Source organism: Aethalodelphis obliquidens, unplaced genomic scaffold (genome assembly GCF_003676395.1).
Source record: "Aethalodelphis obliquidens isolate GAN/ISIS:26980383/991018 unplaced genomic scaffold, ASM367639v1 scaffold16, whole genome shotgun sequence".
NCBI lineage: Eukaryota > Metazoa > Chordata > Mammalia > Artiodactyla > Delphinidae > Aethalodelphis > Aethalodelphis obliquidens.
The window spans coordinates 1418585-1444465 of record NW_020837960.1 but is presented as its reverse complement, the minus strand read 5'-3'; the positions used below and the strand labels follow the sequence as shown (position 1 = coordinate 1444465).

General features: G+C 35.7%; 1 protein-coding gene and 1 pseudogene across 2 annotated transcripts in view; both read left to right on the top strand.

Moving 5' to 3' along the window:
• The window catches only part of TDRD3 (tudor domain containing 3), a 202139-nt gene extending 177200 nt beyond the window's left edge, over positions 1-24939 (top strand). The window contains exons 13-14 of one of the 2 annotated variants that reach the window (XM_027116135.1): positions 18878-19003; positions 24676-24939. In XM_027116135.1, the coding sequence (XP_026971936.1) occupies positions 18878-18994 (117 nt within the window). In that variant the 3' untranslated portion in view covers positions 18995-19003; positions 24676-24939. The remainder of the gene's footprint in view (positions 1-18877; positions 19004-24675) is intronic. The other variant, XM_027116136.1, reaches the window with a different exon arrangement.
• Positions 6576-11828, top strand: LOC113625566 (trimethylguanosine synthase pseudogene; annotated as a pseudogene).
• Positions 24940-25881: the final 942 nt, after the last annotated feature.

The window sequence follows — 25881 nt, the reverse complement described above, 5'->3', positions numbered from 1 at the left end:
CCTCAGCAGAATTCAGTATTGGAAAATGCCCTGTGAAAATGGCTTTAAGCTCTTGCTAGTAACATTAGTATAATCCTAGGAATGTTAACAAAAGTTTCAGGCCTTCTTGAGCTAATCTTCATGCCAGGTAGTGATACATTAAATAGATAAAAATGTTAATTAGGTATTTGAACCTTCGAAGATGCAGTGACCCTGTGTATGTTTGGGTGTGCAAGTGTGCAAGCATGTGAGAGATATCATTGTTTAAAAAATTGTGATAGTTACTAAAATGTTCATTTAGAGTGGCTTATCTCAGTAAGGAGAAAAGAAGAAAATAAGGTAGAAAATTTTTAAACTCCTGTTTAATCTCTTAAAACCTAACCTATTGACTTTTCTATTAACTGACCTATTTACAGAAGGAGATTTTCCTAACATGGACACAGTTTTAAATAAGGAAAAAATTTTTTAAATGCTCATCATAATATTTGCATGACAGTTATGAAGAGTTGTCTAGCTATGGAATTATAAAACAAAATCCAAATATGAAACCAGTTAAGAACACATGCTGTTCACAATCATAGAGTTAATTTATAAGCTACCATGGAATATTCTTATTCTGCTATTGAAGTGGACAGCCCTTTCTCATTGCTACCATACCAAAATATTGATAAAGATTTCTGAAAAAAAGGAGCCTCAACAACTTACTTTCAACTTTCCTAAGAGAGCTTAGGAAAGTTATCTGTCTCAAAGTTTATGCCACAGAATGTGATAACACTCATTAAACAGAAACAATACTATGAGGTTTATCAAATTATGAAATTGATGAACATCCTTTATTTAAAATGTATTATAAGTTCTTAGGTAAATTTAGGAACTTGCCAATTACATATACAAAGCAGAATTGTTTGTATTCATCTAAGCCTCTGAGGGTAAATGTCTTGGAACATGTAATAGTTAATGGGAAAAATCTGGTGTGAAAATATTTGTATTGGTGAATTTTACTGCTTTATTATACTTTTCCTTCTCATTAGTAATATTTTTCAGAAAAGTCTCCATGTCTGTGGATACCAAGGGTGGGGGACACTAAGTTGGATGAATTTCATAAAGACAATTACAGTGAGCCCTCTGTATCCACAGGTTCCACCGACCGTGTATCAAAAATATTAAAAAAAAAAATTATAAGAAGTTCCAAAATGCAAAACTTAACTTCGCTGCATGCAGGCAACAATTTACATAGCATTTACATTGTAATAGATATTATACGTTATCTAGAGATCATTTAAAGTCTACAGGAGGGTGTGTGTCAGTTATATGCAAATACTATAGTACCATTTTATATAAGCACGCACAGATTTTGATATGATGGGGTAGTCCTCGAGCCAGTCACTCATGGGTATTGAAGGACAAATGTACTGTATTTGGTAAGCTAGTAGGATTTGTCTCAGTAAAGAAGATTGCCTCTGGGTTCCTTTCTTCACTGGAAGAAAAATGAACATTCTGCTAATTGACCAGATTCTCAGCCTCACTTTTGTATTACATTGGTTATTGACACCAATAATTGTAAAATCACTTTGTAAATGTAGAGTGCCACATCAAGGCTCGTTTAGCCTTATGTGTTCTCAACCTCTGTAACTCTCTAGAATAATGCAAATTGCTTGACTCAAACCAATAAAAGAGAAACTGTGTTGTATGTGACATTATAAAGAATGGAACTTTACACTTGTGAAGGAGTAGTGATAGCTAACTTTATTGAACACTTAATGTTGTACCCAACATTATTCTAAGCTCTTTACTTAACACTAATTTATTTAAAGTATAGTAGCTGCTTATTGATAGTGTAGCCATTTCAGGGTAGTTCATTCTCTCATTGAGTGATTCATAGTAGGCGGTGCTCAGAGTAGATAGCATTGTGGATAATTTGTGTTTTATAGTAAGAACTATAGCACCTAAATGATATCACATCCATTTTGTTTTATAATTTCATGATGTATTTAAAATGTAAATGAGATGGAAAGCACTTGATTTTGATCTATTTATATAAGCCTTGTAAAAGTTTAACATGATAGGCAATTCTCTCCTTCAGCCTCTGTATCTACTGGGATGTGTGGAAAGAACATGGATTTTAGAGTCCAGCATAACCTGGGCAAGATACATAATCTTTTGGTTGTCTTAAAGAACATAGTAGCTCCTCAATAAATATTTTGTTCAGTCATCAAATGATTGAAATGCCTGGCACATAGGTTCTTAATTACTTTTGTTTCCATTTCTTTAGTTTTCCTTCAAGGATTTAGAAATAGCAGCCTCCCTTATTGTTCACTTCCTCAGAGTAATATTTGTTGACCCTTGACTGCCACAGCAATTACTGATTGGAACTTCCAGATCAGGAGTTGGGAAGGAAACTGAAACTGCTTCCTTGTACCATCTTTTTCTTTGAATTAATTTTTTTTCCTTTTATATTTCCTGTTAAAGTTTTCTTTTCTGTTTGAATGTTACTAGGATAACAGACTTTTGTATTAAGAGTCTTACAATATAGCCCTAATAGAAAAATTCACAAGTCTTTTAAAGTAAACTAGTTTTTCTCATAAAGTGAAAGAACTGCGTTCCCTTTAAGCTAATAGTATTGCCTGCAAAGTTATAAAAATTTCCATCATTTTCTTTCACACTTTTGAAATCCTATGGTTTATAACAGCCTTCATAAATTGGCGACTTCCATCCCAGCTCTGACACAGAGCTTTTCAGCCTGTCCTGCTGTCTGTGTACGTGCTGCTTGACATTGACAGGATTCTTGTCAAAATGGGGCTTTTGCATAAATTAGTGTTTAACCCTGGACAGGCTTTTCCTCCTCATTTCAATACAGCTTTTAAGAGACTGTGCTGCTCTTATCCATAGATAATGAAAGTGAAATTTGACTATTTTATCATGCATTTTACACTCTGAAGGAGTACCATAAACTTTACTAGTCTTATTTATTTTTCTTTTTTTAAAAAAATGTATTTATTTATTTATTTTGGGCTGCATTGGGTCTTTGTTGCTGTGTGCGGGCTTTCTCTAGTTGCCGCAGGAGGGGGCTACTCTTCGTTGTGGTTCATGCGTTTCTCATTGCCATGGCTTTTCTTGTTGCAGAGCATGGGCGCTAGGCACACGGGCTCAGTAGTTGTGGCTCATGGGCTCCAGAGCGCAGGCTCAGTAGTTGTGGCATATGGGCTTAGTTGCACTGCGGCATGTAGGATCTTCCAGGACCAGGGCTCGTACCCATGTCTCCTGCATTGGCAGGAAGATTCTTAACCACTGCGCCACCAGGGAAGTCCTCTTACTGATTTCTCATTAAGCCCTAATTAGTAATTCTCAGTGTTACCAATTCTTGTACAATATAGACACCATCACTGATAGCCTACTGTCCCTTCTTGTCCAGAGGACCTATTTGCCTTACTTTTTATTTTAATAAGCAGCTTACATTGTGTGTGGGGGAGAAAGTGAGAGGAAGGGGAAGGAGTTTCGAGTTGCATAAAGGAGTACACTTTAAATAATCTTATGGATGAATTTAGAAGTTTTAAAAAGTTAATTGTTTTACCTTAATACTTTCCAGAAGGTACATATTAAGCATTGTGGATAATTTGTGTTTTACAGTAAGAACTGTAGCACCTAAATGATATCACATCCATTTTGTTTTATTAATTTTATGATGTATTTAAAATGTAAATTTTGATCTATTTGTATAAGCACTTGATTTTGATCTATTTCTTGGGTATTTGAAGCACCCAAGAAAATCTTTTGACTCTAATGCAGAGACTTTGTACCTTCCTGATTTTTTCTTACCATCATTGTTCCAGCCATGACTGAATGGAGAAGGAACAATAGCTTCATTCTTGAACTACAAGAATATTTACATATTCAGTAGGAACAAACATTTATTTGCTTTTCCTTTGGGTATGATGATGAGCAAATTATTCTCCATAGTATATTATCAGTTCCCCCAGCCTCTGTTGAACATCTCAGATGTTTCAGGTGTGGAATTACATGTGACTAAAAACATGGTTCCTGAATTTCAATAAACCTAGAAATAGTATTATTACAGCAAAATATAATATGTTTAGTAGCCTTAATTAAATCAGGTGATATGTACTGTCTAATTTTTCTTTACCTAAGTTGATGGAAATGAGTTTATCTCCCTTATTATTCTTGGAGAAAAGCTTTGTGATACCTTTTCTTTCTTCAACAGTCTAACCATCAAAAATGATTGAGAAGAGAAGCTAAGCTTGGAAAGAAAATGATTTCTTTTAAAAAAAGCTAACTCTTCATATACCGAACATTTTGAAATCTCAACATGAGGGAAAAAACCTCATAAATTTAAGCATACTAAGAGTAATTTATACTTAGTTAACAGAAAGACGATATGTTATATCTTTACCAACATATTGAAATAATTAGAATAAATGATTGAGAATGTGAAGATTGGAGTTCCTTCTATACAATGCCTGCTTATAACTGGAACGTATACGCCAGGCACCATATATGTCTGTGTTAGCTGATTTAATAACTACAGGAACCCTATGAAATAATTATTAGTATTCCCACTTAATACACATGAAAAAGTACAAATCCAAGTTCAGAGCCATTAAGAAACTTGCCTAAAATCATAGAGCTAATAAGTTGTAGAGCTGATGTTCAGTTTGCAGACTTGCTGACATCATAGCACATGATTTTACACTTTACCTGTAAATGGAGATAAATGATACCAACCTACTTTTTGTATAATGTATATAAAAATTTCATCATAGCAGTAAGTTTGTACTCAATATGTGATACACAGTTTTGGTAAAGTAACTATCAACTATTTAGTTCATTCAGTCTTAATTCTCTCTTTAAAATTTAGAGAATTTTAAATTGAGAAGCAAAGATGTATATGCAAGAGGTATTTCTCAAGGGGCTAGAAAATATTTTACAAAGAGTAGAAAAAGAATCAACCTATTCCTTTAACCTACAGTTCTATTCCTAAGAGCTTAATCTTATACTGTGAATCTCCTTTTATCTTCTAAATTTCACTGGAATCTAGTTTCAGGGTTAAACTACGTTTTAGCCACCCATGTATGCTTTAGGTGGTAATCCTCCAATTTCCATTAGGCAAAAAAAAAAAACTAACAAATTACCAAGATAATTTTATTTTAGAAAAACTGACTTAATATTATATAGTTATTCAGAACACCAATGATAAAACTATGCCAAAGTAATTAGTATCTTTCAATAGTGCATATATTCAATTACAGTTAAATTTAAAACTTTAGGTTGGGAAAATAATTCTTTTCAAATATACAATGAAATAGACCTGGGAGTAGGTTATAGACATTTCGTTTGTTGACAAGTACAGTATGAGCAAGGAATGATCAAGCAGCTGCTAAAAACATTAAAGCAAGGTCAGATTGCACTAATGATTATATAGAGTTTGCTCATCATGGGAAATAGTAGTATTATGTTGCAAGCAGACCATACATGCAATATTATTCTGAATACTAGGTTACATAGAATAGTAAATATTAAAATGTATAAAGGAAAATATGATCAAGATGATGGGAGATAGTGGAAATAATGGTATTTGACAAATGATTCCAGGAACTGAGTCTTTTGATTTTAGAAAATAGAAGACTAAGAGAAAGGCATAATACTTGTTTTAAAATAATTTAAAATCTTCCATATGGCAAAGGACATAGGCTTAACTAGAAAGCCCGGGTAGTTTGCACTTTCTAGAGAAGGATACAAAGGAGTGGGGTTGGCTGCCTGAGAAAGCCTTAGCATCCTTCACTTATTTGAAGGAGACAGAACCATCACACCACCTGTGTGTGATGTGTGGGGATGAATTTTGTACCTTGTAGATCAGATCATTGACTCCTGGGGCACCTCACAATTCTTAAACTACAGCTTTTATTAACTAGCCTGATAAAGACTTTTAAACATATTTTCTTCATGTTTCACTAAAGAGAAATCATTTTACTTCATTATGCAGACATTGTTAATATGGGTTGCTGGGTATGTATGGGATTTAAATGTGAAAATGATTATTACATTGTAATCTTATAGATAACTATAAATAATTTATAAATAACTATAAATAATCTTATAGATAGCTGCTATAAGATTCAAAATTTTAATTCTTTTCCTGTCAATCTTATGTTCCTTAGGGGTGAAAACATTAGCAAATGATTTTATTTTCTGTACTGTTAGATATTGCAAACCTTTTCTTAAAGTTATATAAAGCATGTCAAGTCGTCTCCTTTCCCTACTCCAACACTCAGTACTTTTTAATAGCAAAGATCTGGCCTGTATTTTATCAATTTGACATGGAGTTTTTTTTTCTAATTCTGTTTCTTTAGCCTGTATTACAGGTCACTGAAGCACACCATTAAGTACTTGTCTCAAGTGGTCAGTTACATAAAATGTACTGGGCTGACTGTTTTAGAATAAAAAGCAGTCTGGCATTATGATGTGGTAATTATTACTTTCAGAGAAAGAATTAGTTAATTCATTCTTAAAGTATATTGTATTAGTTACAAATTTAAGATGTAAAAATGGTATAACTTATGAGGGAGTGAAATGATTAACCACTTGTGATTAGTGCTCATAAGTTTTAACCGTAAAATATTCTAAAACATATTTGCTCAATTAGCATATTTGGGAAAGCAGTTGCTTTTGCAAGGGTAATTTATAGGCAATCACCTGAAAACATATCAACAGGCATAGATAAGCATTTTTCATTATTAATCATCATTGCTATACCTCTGCTGTTTAAATAGTGTTTCTGTTTTTTATGACATTTGATAAAATTTTAAGGGTATGGTCTTGGTATTAAGGCAAGATGTTCAAAGAGGTTAATCACGTTTATTTTTAGCTTTTTCTTAAAATATTCATATTTTAAGCAAATAATATCTTTAACTTTTGATTAATCATTTTCAGTAATGTGTCTTTGCTAATTTTCTCCTTTTGTTTGTTTTATTTGCCCTTTTTCTCTATAATTAAAAAAGAAGACCTCTTCCTAAAAGAAACAAAAACAGTGGTAACAATGGAATGATTTATAATGTGAAATCATTAGTTTTTGTGTATAGATGTTTTTCAAATTTCTGAAGAAATAAAAGGCAAGCAGGTGACAAGAGTCTTTCTCCTTGCATTGGCTCTTTCATTTTCTTCAGTGGCTTTTCCACTTTCCTTATCTGACAAAAGCAATTTGAGGAATATTCTTAACAGCAAACCTGATTTTTAGCAAAATCTGTGAGTCTTGATAGTTCAGTTAAAGTGAGCATGTGTATATTACTGTCAAAGAATTACTTAATTCAGAATAATAGACAGTGTATATGGCTTATTTGCTAAACTCTTTTTGGGTATTATCTCATGTAATGCTCCTTGTAAACCTATGAGTTGATTACTGCTGTCTATGTGAGAAAACTGAGATGTAGAGAAGTTGAGTAACACATGTAGGAAGTGGTGGAGTCTAAACTCAGACTCAGATCTGACCTAACAGACTGAGGTCTTAAATACCAATTCCATGATAAGGTATCTCTCAAGGGAATCTGAGTAGATTGGCATCTTTTGGAGCAGAAATATGCTTCCTACCCTGACTTCTGGACAAGCTTTGGAATCTATTTAACCTTTAGCTTTAAAAGAGGAAATGAGTTGGAGAGAGGTACACATTTTTACAAATCATATATTCATTCTTTGGACTTCACTATGGCATTTCAACAAAGATGCTGACCATTAACTAGCCTCAGGGCAGAAGCCATCTACTTATTTAAAATTAATCTTTAGCCAGCTATTAGAAAAAAATAAGCAAAACTGTCTGAAGCAAGAAATGTAAAATATACACTATGTGATGCCATGAAAAGAACTTTGGAGTGGACAGCCCAGGGGTCTTATTGAAGCATGGCCACTTACATAACTTTGGGTAAGTTACTCTGAGCCTTAGCTTGTTCATCTGTAGAAGGATGAGATTAAGTAATTCAAAGCATTGTTGCAAGGATTAAATGAGATAAAATGCCAGGCACATAGTAGAATAATCATTCCCCTTTTTTCTATTCCAAGTTTTAAAGAAAGTTGGGTGTGTTTTTGATGGAAGAGTATCAGTACTTTTATTATTTGAAGTTTGAAAAGGGTGACATTTTCTAGTCTCTTTTTTGTATTATATTCTCCTAGTTGAAATATGGATGCAGCCTTTTGATGTTGAGTTGCATTTTCTTGAGTGTCTAAGCTGCCAAAAATAGTTTGTTTACTTTGTATTAAATAGTAGAAGATCTTAACGATGTTAGAGGAAAGACAATGGTGGATAGTACTGTATTTGCTTTAACTGTCATTGAAACATCCAGTTTTCTTCCATGTTAAAGTTTAGTTGTCTTATTTAGGTAGTGCTTTAGTTGGCAGAGTACAGAATAAAACCCTTGAGGTAGGGATTCAGATGATTTCCTAATATCTGATAGAATCATCAATAATCCTTACCTAATTCTTATGTAACTTTAGAGAATATCCTCTTTTCTAAAAAGAGAATATCAGAACACAGTTAAATGTCTCAGAGTTCTCCTGAAACATTGTATTGCCGTTCCTCCCTGGCAGCCAGGCACGCCTCCAGTCCTCCCCTCGGTCCCCAGCAGCGGAACAGCGGCTGGGAGGCCTTCCGGCGCTGTTTGCCGCGTGGCCGCCTCCTCTGTGGCGCTACGACGTACTGCGAGAAGTGGAGCTCCGGGGTGGAGATGTGTCTCTTCCTTGAAGACCTGCGGGAGGGCTCCTGCATCCTCTGCCTCTGCTCGAGGGCGTTTGTGGAAGATCGGAAATTGTGCAGTTTGGGATTAAAAGGCTACTACGTTAAAGACGATGGCAACAGTGCAGGAGAGCAAGCTACAGAAGAGGAAGAAGGTGGTCGTCCCCAGGGCACTGCAGAGTCACGTGACAGCAAAGATGTAGGCCCAGATGAAAGTGAACTTGATTCTGAGGCTGAACTCATGAGAAGTATGGGACTGCCACTTCAGTGTGGTAGGGTGTCTGCACATAAGAATTTTGAGGTATCTATGAATACTAGAAACAAAGTTTAAAAAGAGAAAAAACATCAAAAGAAGTACTTAGATGAAATTAAGAGAGAATCTTGGAGACAAGAATGTGCGGAAGATGACATTTTGGCTTCAGATTCAGATAATCCATCTTCATCTGAGAATGAGAACACCAGAAGGTATAAACTTCGAACCAAAAAAGACATTGAAGGTGAGAATCTTCCTGCTGAAAATACATTATCTCCAAAGCTGGAAATTACGGAGCTCTGGGAGAAGTACTGGAAGGAATACCAGGGGGAACTGCTGTGGCAAAGCTGGCAAGAAAAGCATGCAGGTCAGACGCCGTCCTCAGAACCCTGGAACATCCCTAATACAGAGGCGGAATGGGAGCAGCATTATAGCCAGCTGTATTGGTATTATTTGGAACAGTTTCAGTATTGGGAAGCTCAGGGTTGGACTTTTCATGCTTCACAAAGCTGTGATACAGATACTTGTGTGTCTAAAACAGTAGTTGACAACAAGAAAGACGAAAATCGCACGAAAGCAGATGAACTTTCTTCTCCATCTTCATCAATGGATAGCAAAAGCTCTAGTTCAAGTGATAAAGATCATAATGAAATTCTTGATGGACTTAGTAATATAAGTCTGAATTCAGAGGATGTAGAACAGAGCCGATTAGATCCCTCTGTGAGTTGTGATGGACAGCAGAAGAGAATGCCTTGCTTAGGGCCAAAGTGAACCATGTAATGGAGGAAGCAAGGAAAGCAGCTTGTCTGGGAACAGAAGCACAAGCCAACCAGCTCAGGATTCACAAGAGTCATCAGAAGCAAACACAATCACAGACAGACCACACCTCATCGGCACTGATGGAGATGAGAGTGGCAAAGATCCACCTGAACAGAAGCCAAGCAAATTCAAGAGGAGCCACGAACTGGACATTGATGAAAACCTGGAAAACCTGGACATTGATGAAAAACTGGACATTGATTCAGACTTTGATGTCGACGGTTCCCCTCTAGGATTCAAGCATGGCTCAGGACAAAAATATGGTGGAATTTCAAATTCCAGTCACCGGCGGGTCAGGTATCCACACAAGAATGTGAAGTACAAGTCAAAGTACTTGGACATGAGAAGACAAATCAATATGAAAAACAAACACATCTTCTTCACTGAAGAGCCAGGAAAAACTCTTTGCAAGAAAAGCAAAACTTTGAATAAGGTAGAAAAATTCCTAAAATGGGTAATGAACCAATGGATGAGGAAGCATCGCAGGAGTCAGTTTCTCATAACAACGTTCAGGATACTTGCACAAGCAGTGGTTCAGAGGAACAAGAAGTGTCTGTTGAAAAAGGGGATGACCCACCGGAGACGAGTGAGCCAGAACCTGGAAAGCGTCGTGCCATGTCTTCAGCTGGGGAAGTGGGAACAGAGAAAACTGACAGGGACAGCACAGAAGCAGCAGTGACAGATGAGGGTGACTGCCCCACCCAGGCTGCACCAGACCATCTTCAGGTAGAAGCCGGAGCTTAAAATAAAAAGAAGAAGAAGAGCAAGAACAGAAAGGGAATTGGTCTGCCTCCTGAGATCACCGCTGTGCCCGAGCTGGCAAAGTACTGGGCCCAGAGATACAGGCTCTTCTCCCCCTTTGACGATGGGATTAAATTAGACAGAGAGGGCTGGTTTTCAGTTACACCCGAGATCGCTAAGCACATTGCTGGCAGGGTCAGCCCATCCTTCCAGTGTGACACCGTAGTCAACGCATTTTGTGGAGTTGGAGGAAATACCATTCAGTTTGCCTTAACAGGAAAGAGAGTGATCACCATTGATATTGATCCTGTTAAGATCGATCTTGCTCACAGTAATGCAGAAATTTATGGGGTAGCGGACAAGATTGAGTTCATCTGTGGAGATTTCCTGCAGCTGGCTTCTCGTTTAAAGGCTGATGTCGTGTTTCTCAGCCCTCCTTGGGGAGGACCACACTACACCACCACCGAGATCTTCGACATCAGCACCATGATGTCTCCTGATGGCTTAGAAATTTTTCAGACTTTCCCAGAAGATCACTAATAATATCATTTATTTTCTTCCAAGAAATGCTAATATCAACCAGGTGGCGTCCTTGGCTGGGCCTGAGGGCAAGTGGAAATAGAATAAAACTTTAATAATAGATTAAAGGCAATCACTGCTTATGTGGGGGAACTGATCCGCAGATCAGCCTCTGAATCATAAGTGAAGTGGTATAGAGATCAAAAGATCATAGCGGTCAGAACACTATTCACTTGGAATTTCTTCTCTGTATTCACTGATACTTTGTACCCATAGTCAAATGGGTATTTGTACCCTAATACACTTTTTCCCCACATTGATGCAGTACCATCCAGAATTTGCTTTTAAACATCCATTTATTTTATAAAGTTAGTGTTTTTTAAGTTTCTATTTGAAAAAAATATGAAATATATTTTGTAATATAGAAGTTTATATTCTTTTTCTATTAAAATGGCAGTGAAAGGAAGAAAAAAAAAACCATTATATTCTCAGCCATGCATTTTGGACCAGTTGCTTAGTAGTTAGATTTTGAATCCGATTTTGTTTCTTGTCTTGAATCAGTGTGTTTTTTTTTAATTAAATTTTATTTTTTTATACAGCAGGTTCTTATTAGTTATCCATTTTATACATATTACTGTATATATGTCAATCCCACTCTCCTAATTCATCACACCAACACCACTACCCCCACCACTGCCCCCCTTGGTGTCCATACGTTTGTTCTCTACATCTGTGTCTCTGTTTCTGCCCTGCAAACCGGTTGATCTGTACCATTTTTCTAGGTTCCACATATATGTGTTAATGTACGATATTTGTTTTTTTCTTTGTGACTTACTTCACTCTATATGATAGTCACTAGATCCATCCACGTCTCTACAAATGACCCAATTTCATTCCTTTTTATGGCTGAGTAATATTCCATTGTGTATATGTACCACATCTTCTTTATCCGTTCGTCTGTCGATGGGCATTTAGGTTGCTTCCATGACCTGGCTATTGTAAATAGCGCTGCAATGAACATTGGGGTGCATGTGTCTTTTTGAATTATGGTTTTCTCTGAGTATATATGCCCAGTAGTGGGGTTGCTGGGTCATATGGTAATTCTATTTTTAGTTTTTTCAGGAACCTCCGTACTGTTCTCCATAGTGGCTGTATCAATTTACATTCCCACCAACAGTGCAAGAGGGTTCCCTTTTCTCCACACCCTCTCCAGCATTTGTTGTTTGTAGATTTTCTGATGACGCCCATTCTAACTGGTGTGAGGTGATAGCTCATTGTAGTTTTGATTTGCATTTCTCTAGTAACTAGTGATGTTGAGCAGCTTTTCATGTGCCTCTTGGCCATCTGTATGTCTTCTTTGGAGAAATGTCTATTTAGGTCTTCTGCTGATTTTTTGATTGGGTTGTTTGTTTTTTTAATATTGAGCTGCATGAGCTGTTAATATATTTTAGAGATTAATCCTTTGCCCATTGATTCATTTGCAAATATTTTCTCCCATTCTGAGGGTTGTCTTTTCGTCTTGTTTGTAGTTTCCTTTGCTTTGCAAAAGCGTTTAAGTTTCATTAGGTCCCATTTGTTTATTTTTGTTTTTATTTCCATTACTCTAGGAGGTGGATCAAAAAGATCTTGCTGTGATTTATGTCAAAGAGTGTTCTTCCAAAGTTTTCCTCTAAGAGTTTTATAGTGTCTGGTCTTACATTTAGGTCTCTAATCCATTTTGAGTTTATTTTTGTGTATGGTGTTAGGGAGTGTTCTAATTTCATTCTTTTACTTGTAGCAGTGTGGGGTTTTTTTCTGCCACAAAATATTTGGTTAAAATAAATTATTACCGGACGTGGTATATTAAACAGATCATCTTAGAGCTGCTCTGAGGGAAAGAGGGATTATAATTCTGCATTACACTTTATTCTAAAATGGTATCTTATTTCACTCAAAATTTCAAAAACAGATAAATTAGTTTATTAGCATAAAATTTGCTTATGTTTAATGAAGGCTGAGATTTTTATTTTTCCCCATTTAGGTATAGAAGGTGAGTTTGTATTGTCAAATGAGAAATTTAATTCATAGAAGTCAAAAGCAGGGTTTAGATTTTCCCTGTGATAAAACGCAAAGACAACGGTCTCTGAACTGAGTCAGGGGCCTGTGTTCCCGTTCCTGTTCTTTCAGCAGTTCATTTTCTTATATTAATCAAGCCACTCAACCTAGCTGGTTCCTAGTGTACAGCAGAGGTTGAACCAGGTTGGGTTTTAGTTTTTGTGCTTTAGGGGTTACAGAACTTGGAAGAACTAAAGAAGAGAAAGCCAAGGGGATACTGCTTACATACACATGTAAAAACACCCACTGTAACCTGAGCCCATCTATTTTATATTGGAATTCTGTATAAAATTTCATTTGAAAGAAGAGTGTCACATTTACCCCAAAAATAGATGATGATTTTTAAAATTTAAATTTGCTCAATTAGATTATCCCCAAATCCTCTTCCAATTCTGGCATTCACTGTGTCTGTATTTTTTGTCCTCATTACTTGGAAGCATAGTGTGAAGGGCAGACAGGACTATGAATCAGAAGACCTACTAACTCAGGTTATGGTACTAATTACCTGAGCAAATTATAGCTTCTTAGGTTTTTGGACTAACTGTTCTTTACAGAAACTATCTGTTTTGTAGTCTGTGGTTCCAGGCTACCACAGACAGACCCAGTTTATTTTGTGGTGGAGTTGTAAATATGGAATTGGAATATATTTTTAAGCAAGAATAATTGGTAAACTAAGGTCAGTGTTAATCATAATACTTGACTCCTGTAGGCACAGCTGTTATCCATAATCTTCAATTACTTTATTACTCTCCAATTTTCAGTTGGTCTAATATAATAGAATATTAGTATAATTGATCTAAAATAGATTACTTAAAATATTTTTAAGTTCTACTATTGGAATCCATTACATGAATTTTTGTTTTTGTTTTTGAATGGGGCAGAGGTACTTTATTTCATTACTTGGACTAAAAAGTAAAATCAAAGGTTAGAGTTTTCCAGTGGAAACCAAGAGGAAATGTTATGAATATCCAAGGTATAATCAAAATATATACAACCTAGAGCCAATTCAGAGAGCTCAATAATCTTCAAAGTGGTTTTCATACATTAATTAATGCTGATGGCATCCCAAGGGTGAAAGAAATTTAATTCTCATATTTTAGTTACGGATAACCACAGGAAGACTCTGAATGGATCAAGATGTGCCATTTTAATAAGGCAGGTCAACAAATATTTCATCAAATATCTACCACATCAGCAACATATGAGGCACAAAGTATCCCACTGATGTGGCCTACTTTACAGCCTGGTTTTTTTTGTTTGTTTTAGACTTTATTTTATAGAGGAGTTTTAGATTCGCAGCAAAACTGAGAGGGGTATGGGATTTCCCACATACTCTTCGCCCCCACACATGCATAGCCTCTCCCGTTTATCAACATCCCCCACCATCTATCAGTTGTACATATGTTACAAATGATAGACCTACATTAACTCATCATTATTTTCCAGAGCCCATAGTTTACATTAGGGTTCACTCATGGTGTGCATTGGGTTTGGACAAATGTATTGGGACATGTATCTACCATAATAGTATGATACAGGATAGTTTCACAGCCCTAAAAATCTTCCTGTGTTTTGCGTATTCATCCCTCCATCCCCCCTAACCCTTGGCAACCAATGATCTTTTTACTGTCCCTATTTTGCCTTTATTACATGATGTTTTGGGAAAGCAGGTTTGTCTTTAAAATTATTGTTCGCTTAGGTTTTATATTAAAATTAGTTGCTATTTCTATAAACTGACTACACAAGTTAACCAGACAGGCATAGGTGGTCTGGAAATTCATAAGTAGTTCATATGTGAATCACTCAAGGAGATATGTACTCATTAAGATTTCAGTGTTCAAAATATTCAGAGTTCAAGGATTATTGTTGAGGGTACGTTGTATACATTTTGTATGCTGGCTTGTGTTTTTGTGACTACTGTGCAAATTGTTAAAAGGAACTGACTAGAAAAATTTTTATTAAATTTCACACAAAGTAGCTATTAGAGGTGACAATATCAGTTAGTTTTTCCAAGTTTTTTGTGAAGAGAATTGCCATCCCTGTTCCCTACTCCCACCAGTAATCAATAATCGTTTTCTCCTTACAAAGTCATTGCTGTGCAAAAATGCTGAAGAAATGGTAATGTAAGATGAGGCAATTCAGTAAGTTAAGTAAGTATGAACATGTTGCTGAAGCAGAGGAAAACATAGTGTTGTCAGCGAATAGAGACCTCCCCACAGAATTTCCATAAACGCAGCTTTTAGGCATTAGAGACAGAGGCAGAAGAAATATCCGAAAAGGAAAAGGGAAAGGGTGGCAAACCCAAACTTCCTGAATTTCAGAATTATTTTCCAGGCTGTCCTGGCACTTAGGAATAGGAAGTTTCCTCCTCCTCCATTTGCCTAGAGAGCATCCTTGGCCTCTACCTACTGGATGTAGTAGCAACTCCCCCCACCTACTCCTTCAGCTTGTAATAACCAAAAATGTCTCCAGACATTGGCTACCTCCCCTGCCCCCACACTGTGGGGTAGGGAAATCACTCCCAGTTGAGAACCACCAGATCCACCACCTTCTTTAGAGTGGTGGTTTATATGCTTATCTGCACATCACCTTTATTTGTGGAACAGAGAACCTGACCTGTATTTAAATGTGTTTCACACCTCCTACTGAAGTATGTTCCAGGTTCGAAGTAACTGATTTACAGTGAGCTTTTCCAACAGCTCATTTATAAATGAGGAAATAATGTATTTGTCTGTATTCTCACTCAAGATGTAGTTTGTGCTATCGAGAGACTAAAAATGATATGCAGGAAAGGTGTAGTTGTGACCCGTCAAATGTGTTTTATAGGTGAAGTTGTGTATCTCCTTTTTGCATTGGTACTATGACTCATTTTTTCCTTTCAACATATCACTTCATTCATGTTTGGTGTCACAATGATTATTGAATATGTATCTTTTCATTAAAAGGAGTAATAAACTACTAAATATTGGCATAAAAAGAGGGCACATTTTGAATATTATTTATTTGGTATTTTAAAACCAGGTAAATCTGATAGCATGGTGAGCAAAAATCTGAGTCCCAATAAAATGGTTCTAAATCTCAAAAGCTTTGTTGAAGATGGCATTGGTCAGTTCCATTTTTGTGAACGTTATCACCAATCTTTTAAAGAACGTTGTCTGAGTTAGAAACAAAATGGCCCTGGTCTGGACTCTTTCTCTAGTGAGCTCTGTGACTTGGGAAAATCACCTCTCTGGGTTTAGAGATTCCTCATCTGTCAAATCTAAGGGGACAGACCAGATAGCCTTCCAGGACTGTGCCAGCTCAAAATACTGTCAGATTTTTTTTAAATGTTCATGAACTGTGAAATTAATTTTTTTTTTAGTTCTAAAGCTGTTACAGAGTAGTGAAACTAAAGGAAGAAGATAAAGGTATAAATTTCATTCAAAGATGACTCCAATTGAGCTGTGTGTTATATGGAAAGGGGTGCTTATTCAGTGCTAAAAATTACTAGCTCTAAACTGTATGAAGTGATTTTTGTGGGTAACCAGGTTTGCCCCCGACTACTCTGTGGGAAGAATATTTCAAAGTTAAAAGAGCAAGATTGTGCCTTTGACAACTGAAAACCAAGCTGTCAGAATTATTTTTATTTTTTGCTTCCATTTTGTATAAAATGATTGTGAAGACATCAAATAATGTCAAAGAAATCTCATGGTTGGTCATCTCTATAAAACCATTTAATCGGTTATGGCTAGTATAGTCTGAGATTCTTTTAAACAATAGAGATAGTTTTTCAAATAGCAATGGCACATTTATTATATAAATCCAGGTCACTCACTCAGTAAATGTAGTGTCCTACCTTTAATACTATATTTTATTGATAAAGTATATAGGTTTTTAGATGTCCTCTAACCAGTTTTGCAGCTGGGTGTGGAGAATAATAATATTCCATTCTAATTCCTAGAATAATTACTTCACCTTCTACAGCAGCAAACATATTTTTATCCTTCTCAGTTAATATGCACAGTTGCAAATGTCATATATCATAAAAATAGTTTCTTTTCAAATTTAGCTATAAGATTTGACAATAATCATTCAGAGCAGTGACCATATTAATAAAAAAATATTTCTCTTCTTTTCTGAGCACTTTAATTTTTCTTCCTCCATCTTGATTGCTTTACTAAATTATAGACATAATATCTGATACTTCTAACCATTTTGAGATTGATTATTAATGAAAGGGGCATAGAGAAAGGAGAACTAATCTGGAAGTTTGTCTCTAAAATGTTGTTATTGAGTTATGACAGATGTATTGTCAGATTTCTCTATTCTCTTATTTAGATGATGATGGCCCCTTAAGGGTGATCATTAATTTTGGGCAATTAGTTTATTTCTTTTACATGCAGACTGAGACGTAAGGATTTAAATAGCAGTGTCTGAATCAAAACTCAGATTTATCTTCGAAGTATTAGGGCAAAGTCACAAAGCTTTCCTGGACTTCAGTGTCCTTTATATAAAATGGAGATAACGGTTCTTAAGAATACTGTGGAGAATGCCTATTAATGAGTGATATGTTCGTGCCAAATATTAAATATCATTTCTAAATAATAGGATTTGATCAAATTATCATAGCATCTTTCTACTTGCATCAAGTAAAATTGCAATAGTTGATCTGTAAAAATTAAAGAATAGAACTCAGTCTTTCATATAACTCCATTTGCTTTTAGGGTCAAAGGAAAGCAATCTTTTGGGACAGAAGATTCAACGATTAAGGAGGAATAGGAAGAAATAGGATAAATTTCCTAAATCATGCAAATTATTGTGCTCTGATAATTCAGCTGGAATTTAAACTCTGCTTTTGAAATAGATACTGTTTCTTTCATAAACAAAAATGAGAGCCAATTTTTTTCTCTCTATGAAGGGAACATACTTCACAGCTGCATTAATTTAAAACACTAAAATAACAGCGTGGCAGCACTCAGTAAGAAACCAGTGTGGCTTTTGGCTACATTTCTGTTGCTTCTAAGTCCTTTTCAAATATTGTAATTAACTATACTGTTTCTGCTGTTTATTCTGCTTATACTAATTTATCCATGCCATTCCTTGAGTTGCTGGTTCTACTCCCTTAGTAAGAAAGAATATGAGAAGAAAACAGTTTGCGTCTTACTGTGGTGATTGCTGTGTCTTGCATGAAGCTTTCTTTATATGGAAATTGTATTTCTCTCCTCATTCCAATCCATTATTTTTTTCCTGTCTCTAGATGTAAGGTTCTTAACGATGTTGGAGATTTCATCAGATGAGGACAAACAGCTGGTGAACATTCTCTGGCTCCTCAATCCCTTTTCCATATCTTACTAAAACCCCTTTCCATGATAAATACCTGGAAATATCTAGAAGCCCAAATATTCAATTAAAATTGTATTACATTGCTCGCTTTTCTGTGTTTTCACCACATTGTGTCAAGTCATTTGAGGAGATAACCATAATATTATGTGGAAATAGTTTCCTTTTCTAGAATTAAATTTGGTTCTAATGTTACTACTATAAACTTCATCCTTCTATTAACAAGGACCAAAAGAGTTTTAACAATGTCCTTGCCTTTTTTTTCCTTCCCCCTGCCGCCTACTATTATAAAAATTGACAGATGTGAATCCCAGGGCAGCTTCTAAGAGGGTATATCAAAATGGGGACCATAAAATGTATTTAATGTAGGAAACTTGGAACTGTTTTGAACATGTTAAATCACTACTCTTTGCAAATAGGAAGAAGAAGCCACCTATGACCAAACTCTTGAATTCCGTAGAGGAGGTGATGGCCAGCCAAGACGATCCACTCGGCCAACCCAGCAGTTCTACCAACCTCCCCGGGCTCGGACCTAATGTGAGAAGGTAAAGTTGACATTGTGAGGAGCTTTCCATGTAAAGAAAGATACTATCATGTTAAATATATAAGTCCAGTTATATATAATATATTATTATATATAATAATATATATTATATATATATAATATTTCATAATAACATATAGACCTACCTCATTTTATTGTGCTTCATTTATTGCACTTCACAGATATTGCATTTTTTACAAATTGGAAGTTTCTGGCAACCCAGCATCAAGCAATTCTATCAGTGCCATTTTTCTAACAGCATTTGCTCACTTTTCTGTCTCTGTGTCACATTTTGGTAATCCTCACAATATTTCAAACTTATTATTATTATTATATTTGTTATGGTGATCTGTAGTCAGTGATCTTTGATGTTACTATTGCAAAATGATTATGACTCACTGAAGGCTCAGATGATGGTTAGCACTTTTTAGCAGTAAAGTATTTTTAATTAAGGCATGTACATCGCTTTTTAGACATAATGCTATTGCACACTCAATAGACAACAGTATAGTGTAAATATAACTTTTATATGCACTGGGAAACCAAAAACTTAGGGTAATTATTTTATTGTGATATTCACTTTATTGTGGTGGTCTGGAACTGAGCCCTCAGTATCTCTGGGGTTTGCCTGTAATAGAAGAAAACTAATGTTTTAAAACTACTTTCAATTATAAAGTATTTAATATAATACCATAGTTACAAACTACTTTTTCTCCAAACCTTTCCCTGCAAATGCTATCCCTAATCCCCTTTTTTCTCTATACCTACTCTTTTCTATTGGAGGTGATGACAATCAGTGAAATGACTATAGGTTTGAAAGCAGGAAGAAGATGAAAGAAAACAAAGGACTAAATAATTATCAACCTGGGTAATTGAGTTTATTTTTTGTTTAATTGATTTCAGTCCTTTTTAAGAAAGAGGAAATGTTTCATATATATCTTCAGGAATTGGATGAAGACAACATGACTGCTTATTGAGATGTAATTTGGGGGCCTTATGCTGTCAGTACAGAAACTTTCATCTTAGAGTTTCAGAAAGAGAGGTGGTATCTGAAAATCATCTTCAGTAGGAAGGAAGAGAAATATAACAAAGTCAGCAAATTATAGGACCAATCTAAGACATTCTCATTTTGATGAACAAAGACCTTACTTCTTAATATGTTTTTAGAAAGAAATACTTTCACCATCTTTGGTAACATTTCTATTTTTTCCTTATGCCAGGGTTTTTGAATATTTTTTTTTTAATAATTAGAGTTTTCCCGTTACAGCTTTTGTTATACATCACATAAGACTATTTTAGACTTTATATCTTTTTTCTTAGTCTCTTCTTAGTAGCAAGACTATTGAGAATTTTTAAGAAATTGTTCCCAATTCCTTATTTCCTTATTTCAGCTGTTCATTCTGATAATGCTGTTATCCACATTGTATTTGTCCCCTACTGTGTGACTCTCAAACCAGCCAAGACTGTTTAGCACTTGAAATGCAGCTAGCCTGAATTGAGATGTGCTATAAATAAAAAATGCATACCAGATTTCAGACTTAGTTTGAAAAAAACTCAATAATTTTTATTATTTATATATCAAAATGATAATATTTTAATAGATTGGGTTAAATAAAAAGTTATTACAATAATTTCACCTGTTTATTTTTACTTTTTAATGTGGCTACTAGAAAAGTAAGAATTACGTATGTCTCACATTATATTTCTGGACAGCACTGTTCCAGAGTCTTACATCTCCTGCAGCTTCCCCAAAGCTCTTTCATTGGTTAAAAATTAGTTCTGTCATCCTAAATGAAGAAATGTTTTCCTGTATTTTCTAGCCCTTTGCTCCTTATGTAATAGTGTGCCTGGAGCAGAAACCTGATGCTATTTGACTTCTGATTTACCCGAGTAAGCCAGTGTAGCACCTTTTTCCTCTTATCGTTGGTTTTTCTTTGCACTTAATACAAGGCTGTCAAGTAAACAAACGTGACCTTTTGCCCACAGTATCACAGAAGAGCTACTTCTTGACTTTGGGCATTTTTCTGTAGCATGCAAGAATTGACCAAAGCAGAATCAAAGTATACGTAAGGACTTCAGCAACTTTACATTGTGCACGGTTGAACATCCACTTTTAAAATAAGCTCAGTGTGCTTATAATTAAATCTTATTTAAGGTAAATGAAAACAGAATTCCCTGTTAGCTTTCCAGGGTCTTCTAAATTGTTTAAAACAGGTTTTAAAATGAGGCCAAAGGTTCTCAACCCTCTGATTGCTCTAGGACAGTGGATGCAGGACTCTAGGGCTCTTCAAGGGTGCCTTAGGGCTGTTGAAGGGAGGGCTAGAAGTAGAGAGAAGATGGTGGGCGTGAGTAAGAGTGTAGCCAATGGGTAGAACTCTCAGTCCTCTGGCCTCTTCTTTAGTGTCTTTCTTATGTTTTATACATTAGAGTTCCATCAAAAATTTCCTTTGAAAAAGAGTACACTGCTTAAAAGTAAATTATAAACCATAGCCCTGGGGTAATTGTAGCTTATTCGTATCAAACTGTACAGTGCAAATTGTTCCTAATGAACTAAAACGTTACAATCTTGTACAGTGCAAATTGTTCCTAATCAACTAAAACGTTACAATCTAAGTGGTTCGCTATGTTCCCTGAGCTAAAACTTCCATCTTTCCCAGATGCTTGCTTTGGATTATACTGTTGACATGGAAATCCTCACAGTAAGAAAATTAATTTTGGTGGGGGACAGTCCCATGATGGTATCACTAGAAAAACCTCACTGCAAAATTTACTCTAAAAATTAATTAGTAAGACACATGTGATCTTGGTTGAAAAAACTTATTTATTCATTTTTGTACTTAGTTCAAACATATGTTATGAAAAATTATGAAGTAGAATTAAATATACTGTCTTTGAATGGGAGGTTCAGCAATAAGAATTATACTTTTTGCTTTTGTCACACAACTGAATATATTATTTTCTTTTTTTTTAAGTTGATACATTTATTACTTTTTTTCTTAAGATATAATTTTAAATGAAAGGTTTTTAGCATAGGCCTTTTATTTTTTTATTATTTTTAATACATCTTTATTGGAGTATAATTGCTTCACGATACTGTGTTAGTTTCTGTTGTATAACAAAGTGAATCAGCCACATGCATACATGTATCCCCATATCCCCTCCCTCTTGCGTCTCCCTCCCACCCTTCCTATCCCACCCACCCCTCTAGGTGGTCACAAAGCATGGAGTTGATCTCCCTGTGCTTCCCACTAGCTGTCTATTTTACATTTGGTAGTGTATTTTGTTTTTATTTCCTCATTCCTGGTTTCCATTTAACTTAAACATTTAAAAAGAAGATATACACTGTATCCAGCCATTTGACTTCCAGCAAATATAAGCATGAATTCTAATATATGCTGAAATTTTTGTAAGATTTTGTTATTTAAAATTATTCAAGATAGTAAGAAACACTTAAGACACTTTCTTTTATCAGTTCTAAAGAACATAATTTCGTAGTCATAATCTTTATGTTTTGGGTACTTTGCTAGGTGATGAATGACCCATAGTAGCTGCGAAGTAAGTGTTTTTTAAATCAATGTATTAAATCCAAGATTTAAAGTTGTTGATGTGTAATTTACATTCTTTGATTATCCTAAGAAGGTTTTTTACAAGCCTTCTATACCATCGCCACCACCGCCCACCCCTACATACTCATATACTTCCCCCAAAGTGGAAAGGGAATTAGATTCTGCTTGAGCCTGGTACTAAGGACAACATCAGTGCTTAGCAAAAGCAAGAGATAGCTGGGAGTTAGGGCTCAGTGGAGGAGGAGGTCTCTGGGGGCAATGTGGGAAATAGGCCTAGGTCTGAGAGAGTGCTGGCAAGTCAGATTCACCCCCTGAGGGGAGAGAGGGCCCAAAACCTCTAGTTCCTGGGCTCGTCATTGTTACAGACAACTTAGAGATAAGAGCATATATGGATAGAGAAAGTATACACAGTTATTTAATCAATGAAAATGACCAGAACTATGTGCATTTGGAGAGGTCTCTGACATTATTGGAGTCCTAGGAATTAGATACCATTTATTGGTGGTGGCAGAAGAGTACGGCCTTAGACATGTTAAGAGTTTGACTTTGATGTGTTCGGTGCTATCATGAACTTCTGAATAAGAATTATATGATTAAAATTAAGCTTAAGAAATATTGCTGTTATGACATATATATACTACTAGGTATAAAATAGAGAACTAATGAGAACCTACTATACAGCACAGGGAACTCTACTCAATGCTCTGTGGTGACCTAAATGGGAAGGAAGTCCAGAAAAGAGGAGATATATGTATACATATGGTTGATGCACTTTGCTGTACACTTGAAACTAACACAACATTGTAAACAATACCTCAATTAAAAAAAAAAAGAAATAAATATTGCTGTTGGATGTAGGATGGATTACAACACCAGGAGGGAAAGAATTTAAGAAGCTATTGCACTGGTCCAGTCAAAGAGTTACAGCCTCGTGTCCTGCTGTAAAAGGAGAGAAATGGCAGACCTGTGTAGAAAGACTGTCACACACATCAGCAGGAAGCTCCCTAGTGCCATGGAGGTTAAGGCTAAGTATGCAAAGTGGTTTAATAAATGGTGACTCACTTTTAATTTTATTTCTAGTTTCTTATTTGTTTCATGAAAGAATAGTCTTCACAGTTTTGCATATTAACCAGAAACCTTGAAACCAATAGCTAAGCATAAACTACTATATAAATACCATGACTTTGTTTATTTTCTAAGGTCCAGGTTTTAGCACCATTTGTAGCTGGTAAAAGATGGATTTTTAAACGGCTTTTTTTTTTTTTTTTTTTTTTTGGCAATCTAGATCAGCATCTTTTTGCAAAATTTTTCAAATCAAGGTCAGGGAAGTGATTGCCATAAAGATAGCTATTATTACAGGACCCCGTGATGCCAGCTGGATAGGCATCGTGTGAGGATAATAGTACCCAAAGCTCTTTATTTTCTAATCAGGAGACTATTTACCTCAGAAGACTTCTGTGCTGTTTGAATGCAGCCGTGGGAATGCTACCCATCCCTGCCCAACCATTCTTTCATCCATGAGACTGAAATAGGACTGAAGCAAACAAGGCTTCTCTCACCACCTCTCTCAGCCTTTTCTGTTGTCACCACCCAGAGTGTTTCTACTAGAGTGGTATCTGATAAAGGTGGGGGGCAGGCAGGGGGAGGCGACAGACTCAAGTAAATTACTTATGAGACTAAACCAGCTCAAAGGTGTTCAAAGGGGAAATGGAGGTGGGTAGAATGGGGGTAGAAGTGCATTGGCAGACTGCATCTTTTTTAGGTCATCCTCTGTTAAACTCTACTCAGTTAATCCGAATTCCTGAAGTGCACATGCTAGCAATAGAGGGACTAACAGTGACAGAGATGTACTTTAAGAATTTCTAGAAGAAAAAATTATTTAAAATATTTTGCTTTTTGTTTACATACTGATTTATAGAAATTATAAATCAGTTTATTTATAAATCAGTATGTTTATGAATTAACAGTGTCCAATTTGCTCTACTTGTGATCTATTGATACTTACACAAACACTTCACATTTACAGGTAAGTTTCAGCAGTGTATCTTGTGTATGGAAAAGTCAATTTGAGGGTCCAGTTTCACTTTCTTCCTCTCTTTTTAAATAGAGTCTTTGTGAAGAAAGGAGCTGTTGACTGAAACATCCTGGTCAAAACCTGTTGATAGACCTCCTACTTGCCCTTCAGAATAAGATGGAGCCATGGTGGATATTATTATTTGGAGAACTAAAAGACAGATTTTAGGGGCAAAAATTCAACCCACATAAAGAATGGGGGAAAAAATACAATAAATTAAGCAAATACCTTTTACAAGTGAAAGAATTTTTTCTTCTGCCATCAATAAAACCAGTGCACTATTAAATACATTGTTTTGCTGTATGTTTTATTTGCTGAATGTTATTTTTCTTGTTCATCTGGTACTAACCCCATACTAATTGCCTTCTGTAGAATGGCAATTACAGCATACTGATGCCTCCCTGTAATTACAGAATAAACTGACTTACACAGCTTGCCACATTTCTTACAAAACAACCTGAAGCCAAATAGCAGTTCTTAGTATGGTAACACTACTAAATATGACAGCAAAAAATATTCAAAACTTGTATATGTTGTTTTAGCACTCTATGAATGTAATTTGATTGAAAAACAGGCATTCCCTTCCTTATAAAATGTGCAGTGGATCTCTTAAGATGCATCTGGTTGCAGATAACAGAAAACACAGCTCAAACTGGCTTAAACACTAAAGTACTGACTGACTTCACTACCAGAAGCACAGTAGATTTCAGCTGGTTTAATTTAGTGACTCAGAGTTGTCATGAAAGGTCCTGATTCTTTGCATCTCATTTCTGCTCTCTCTGGCATAAGCATTCTACAGCAGGCTGCCCCATGTGAGCCCAGGATGGCTACAGCTTCCTGAGCTATTAAATCCAGGGATGCGGTTGGGGTCCCTTCCAGAAGTGCACTTAGAAGAGAAGTGAAGCTTTCACACTCAGGCCACATTTACCTGTATTGTGTGACTTTTCAACCTATGAACCAGAAACTTCAGCAAGGGTCTGTGGGTTAGTTTAGGCCTGATCCAAGTGTCCCACCCTTACAAGTGGGGGCCATCTGCTTTCCTGGAAGCATATTCGATTTGAGGCAGAGGATATATATCTGAAAGTCAGGATACTTGCCGAAAGGAGGGGGAGAGGTGTTGAAGAAGCAACCAGAATGTCCATTACAGAGAACCAGTACGTCTAAACTACAAACTCTTAATTTAATAGGACAAAAATAATAGTCTTAGTCCTATGAAGTAAGAAGTGAGTAGTTAAAAAG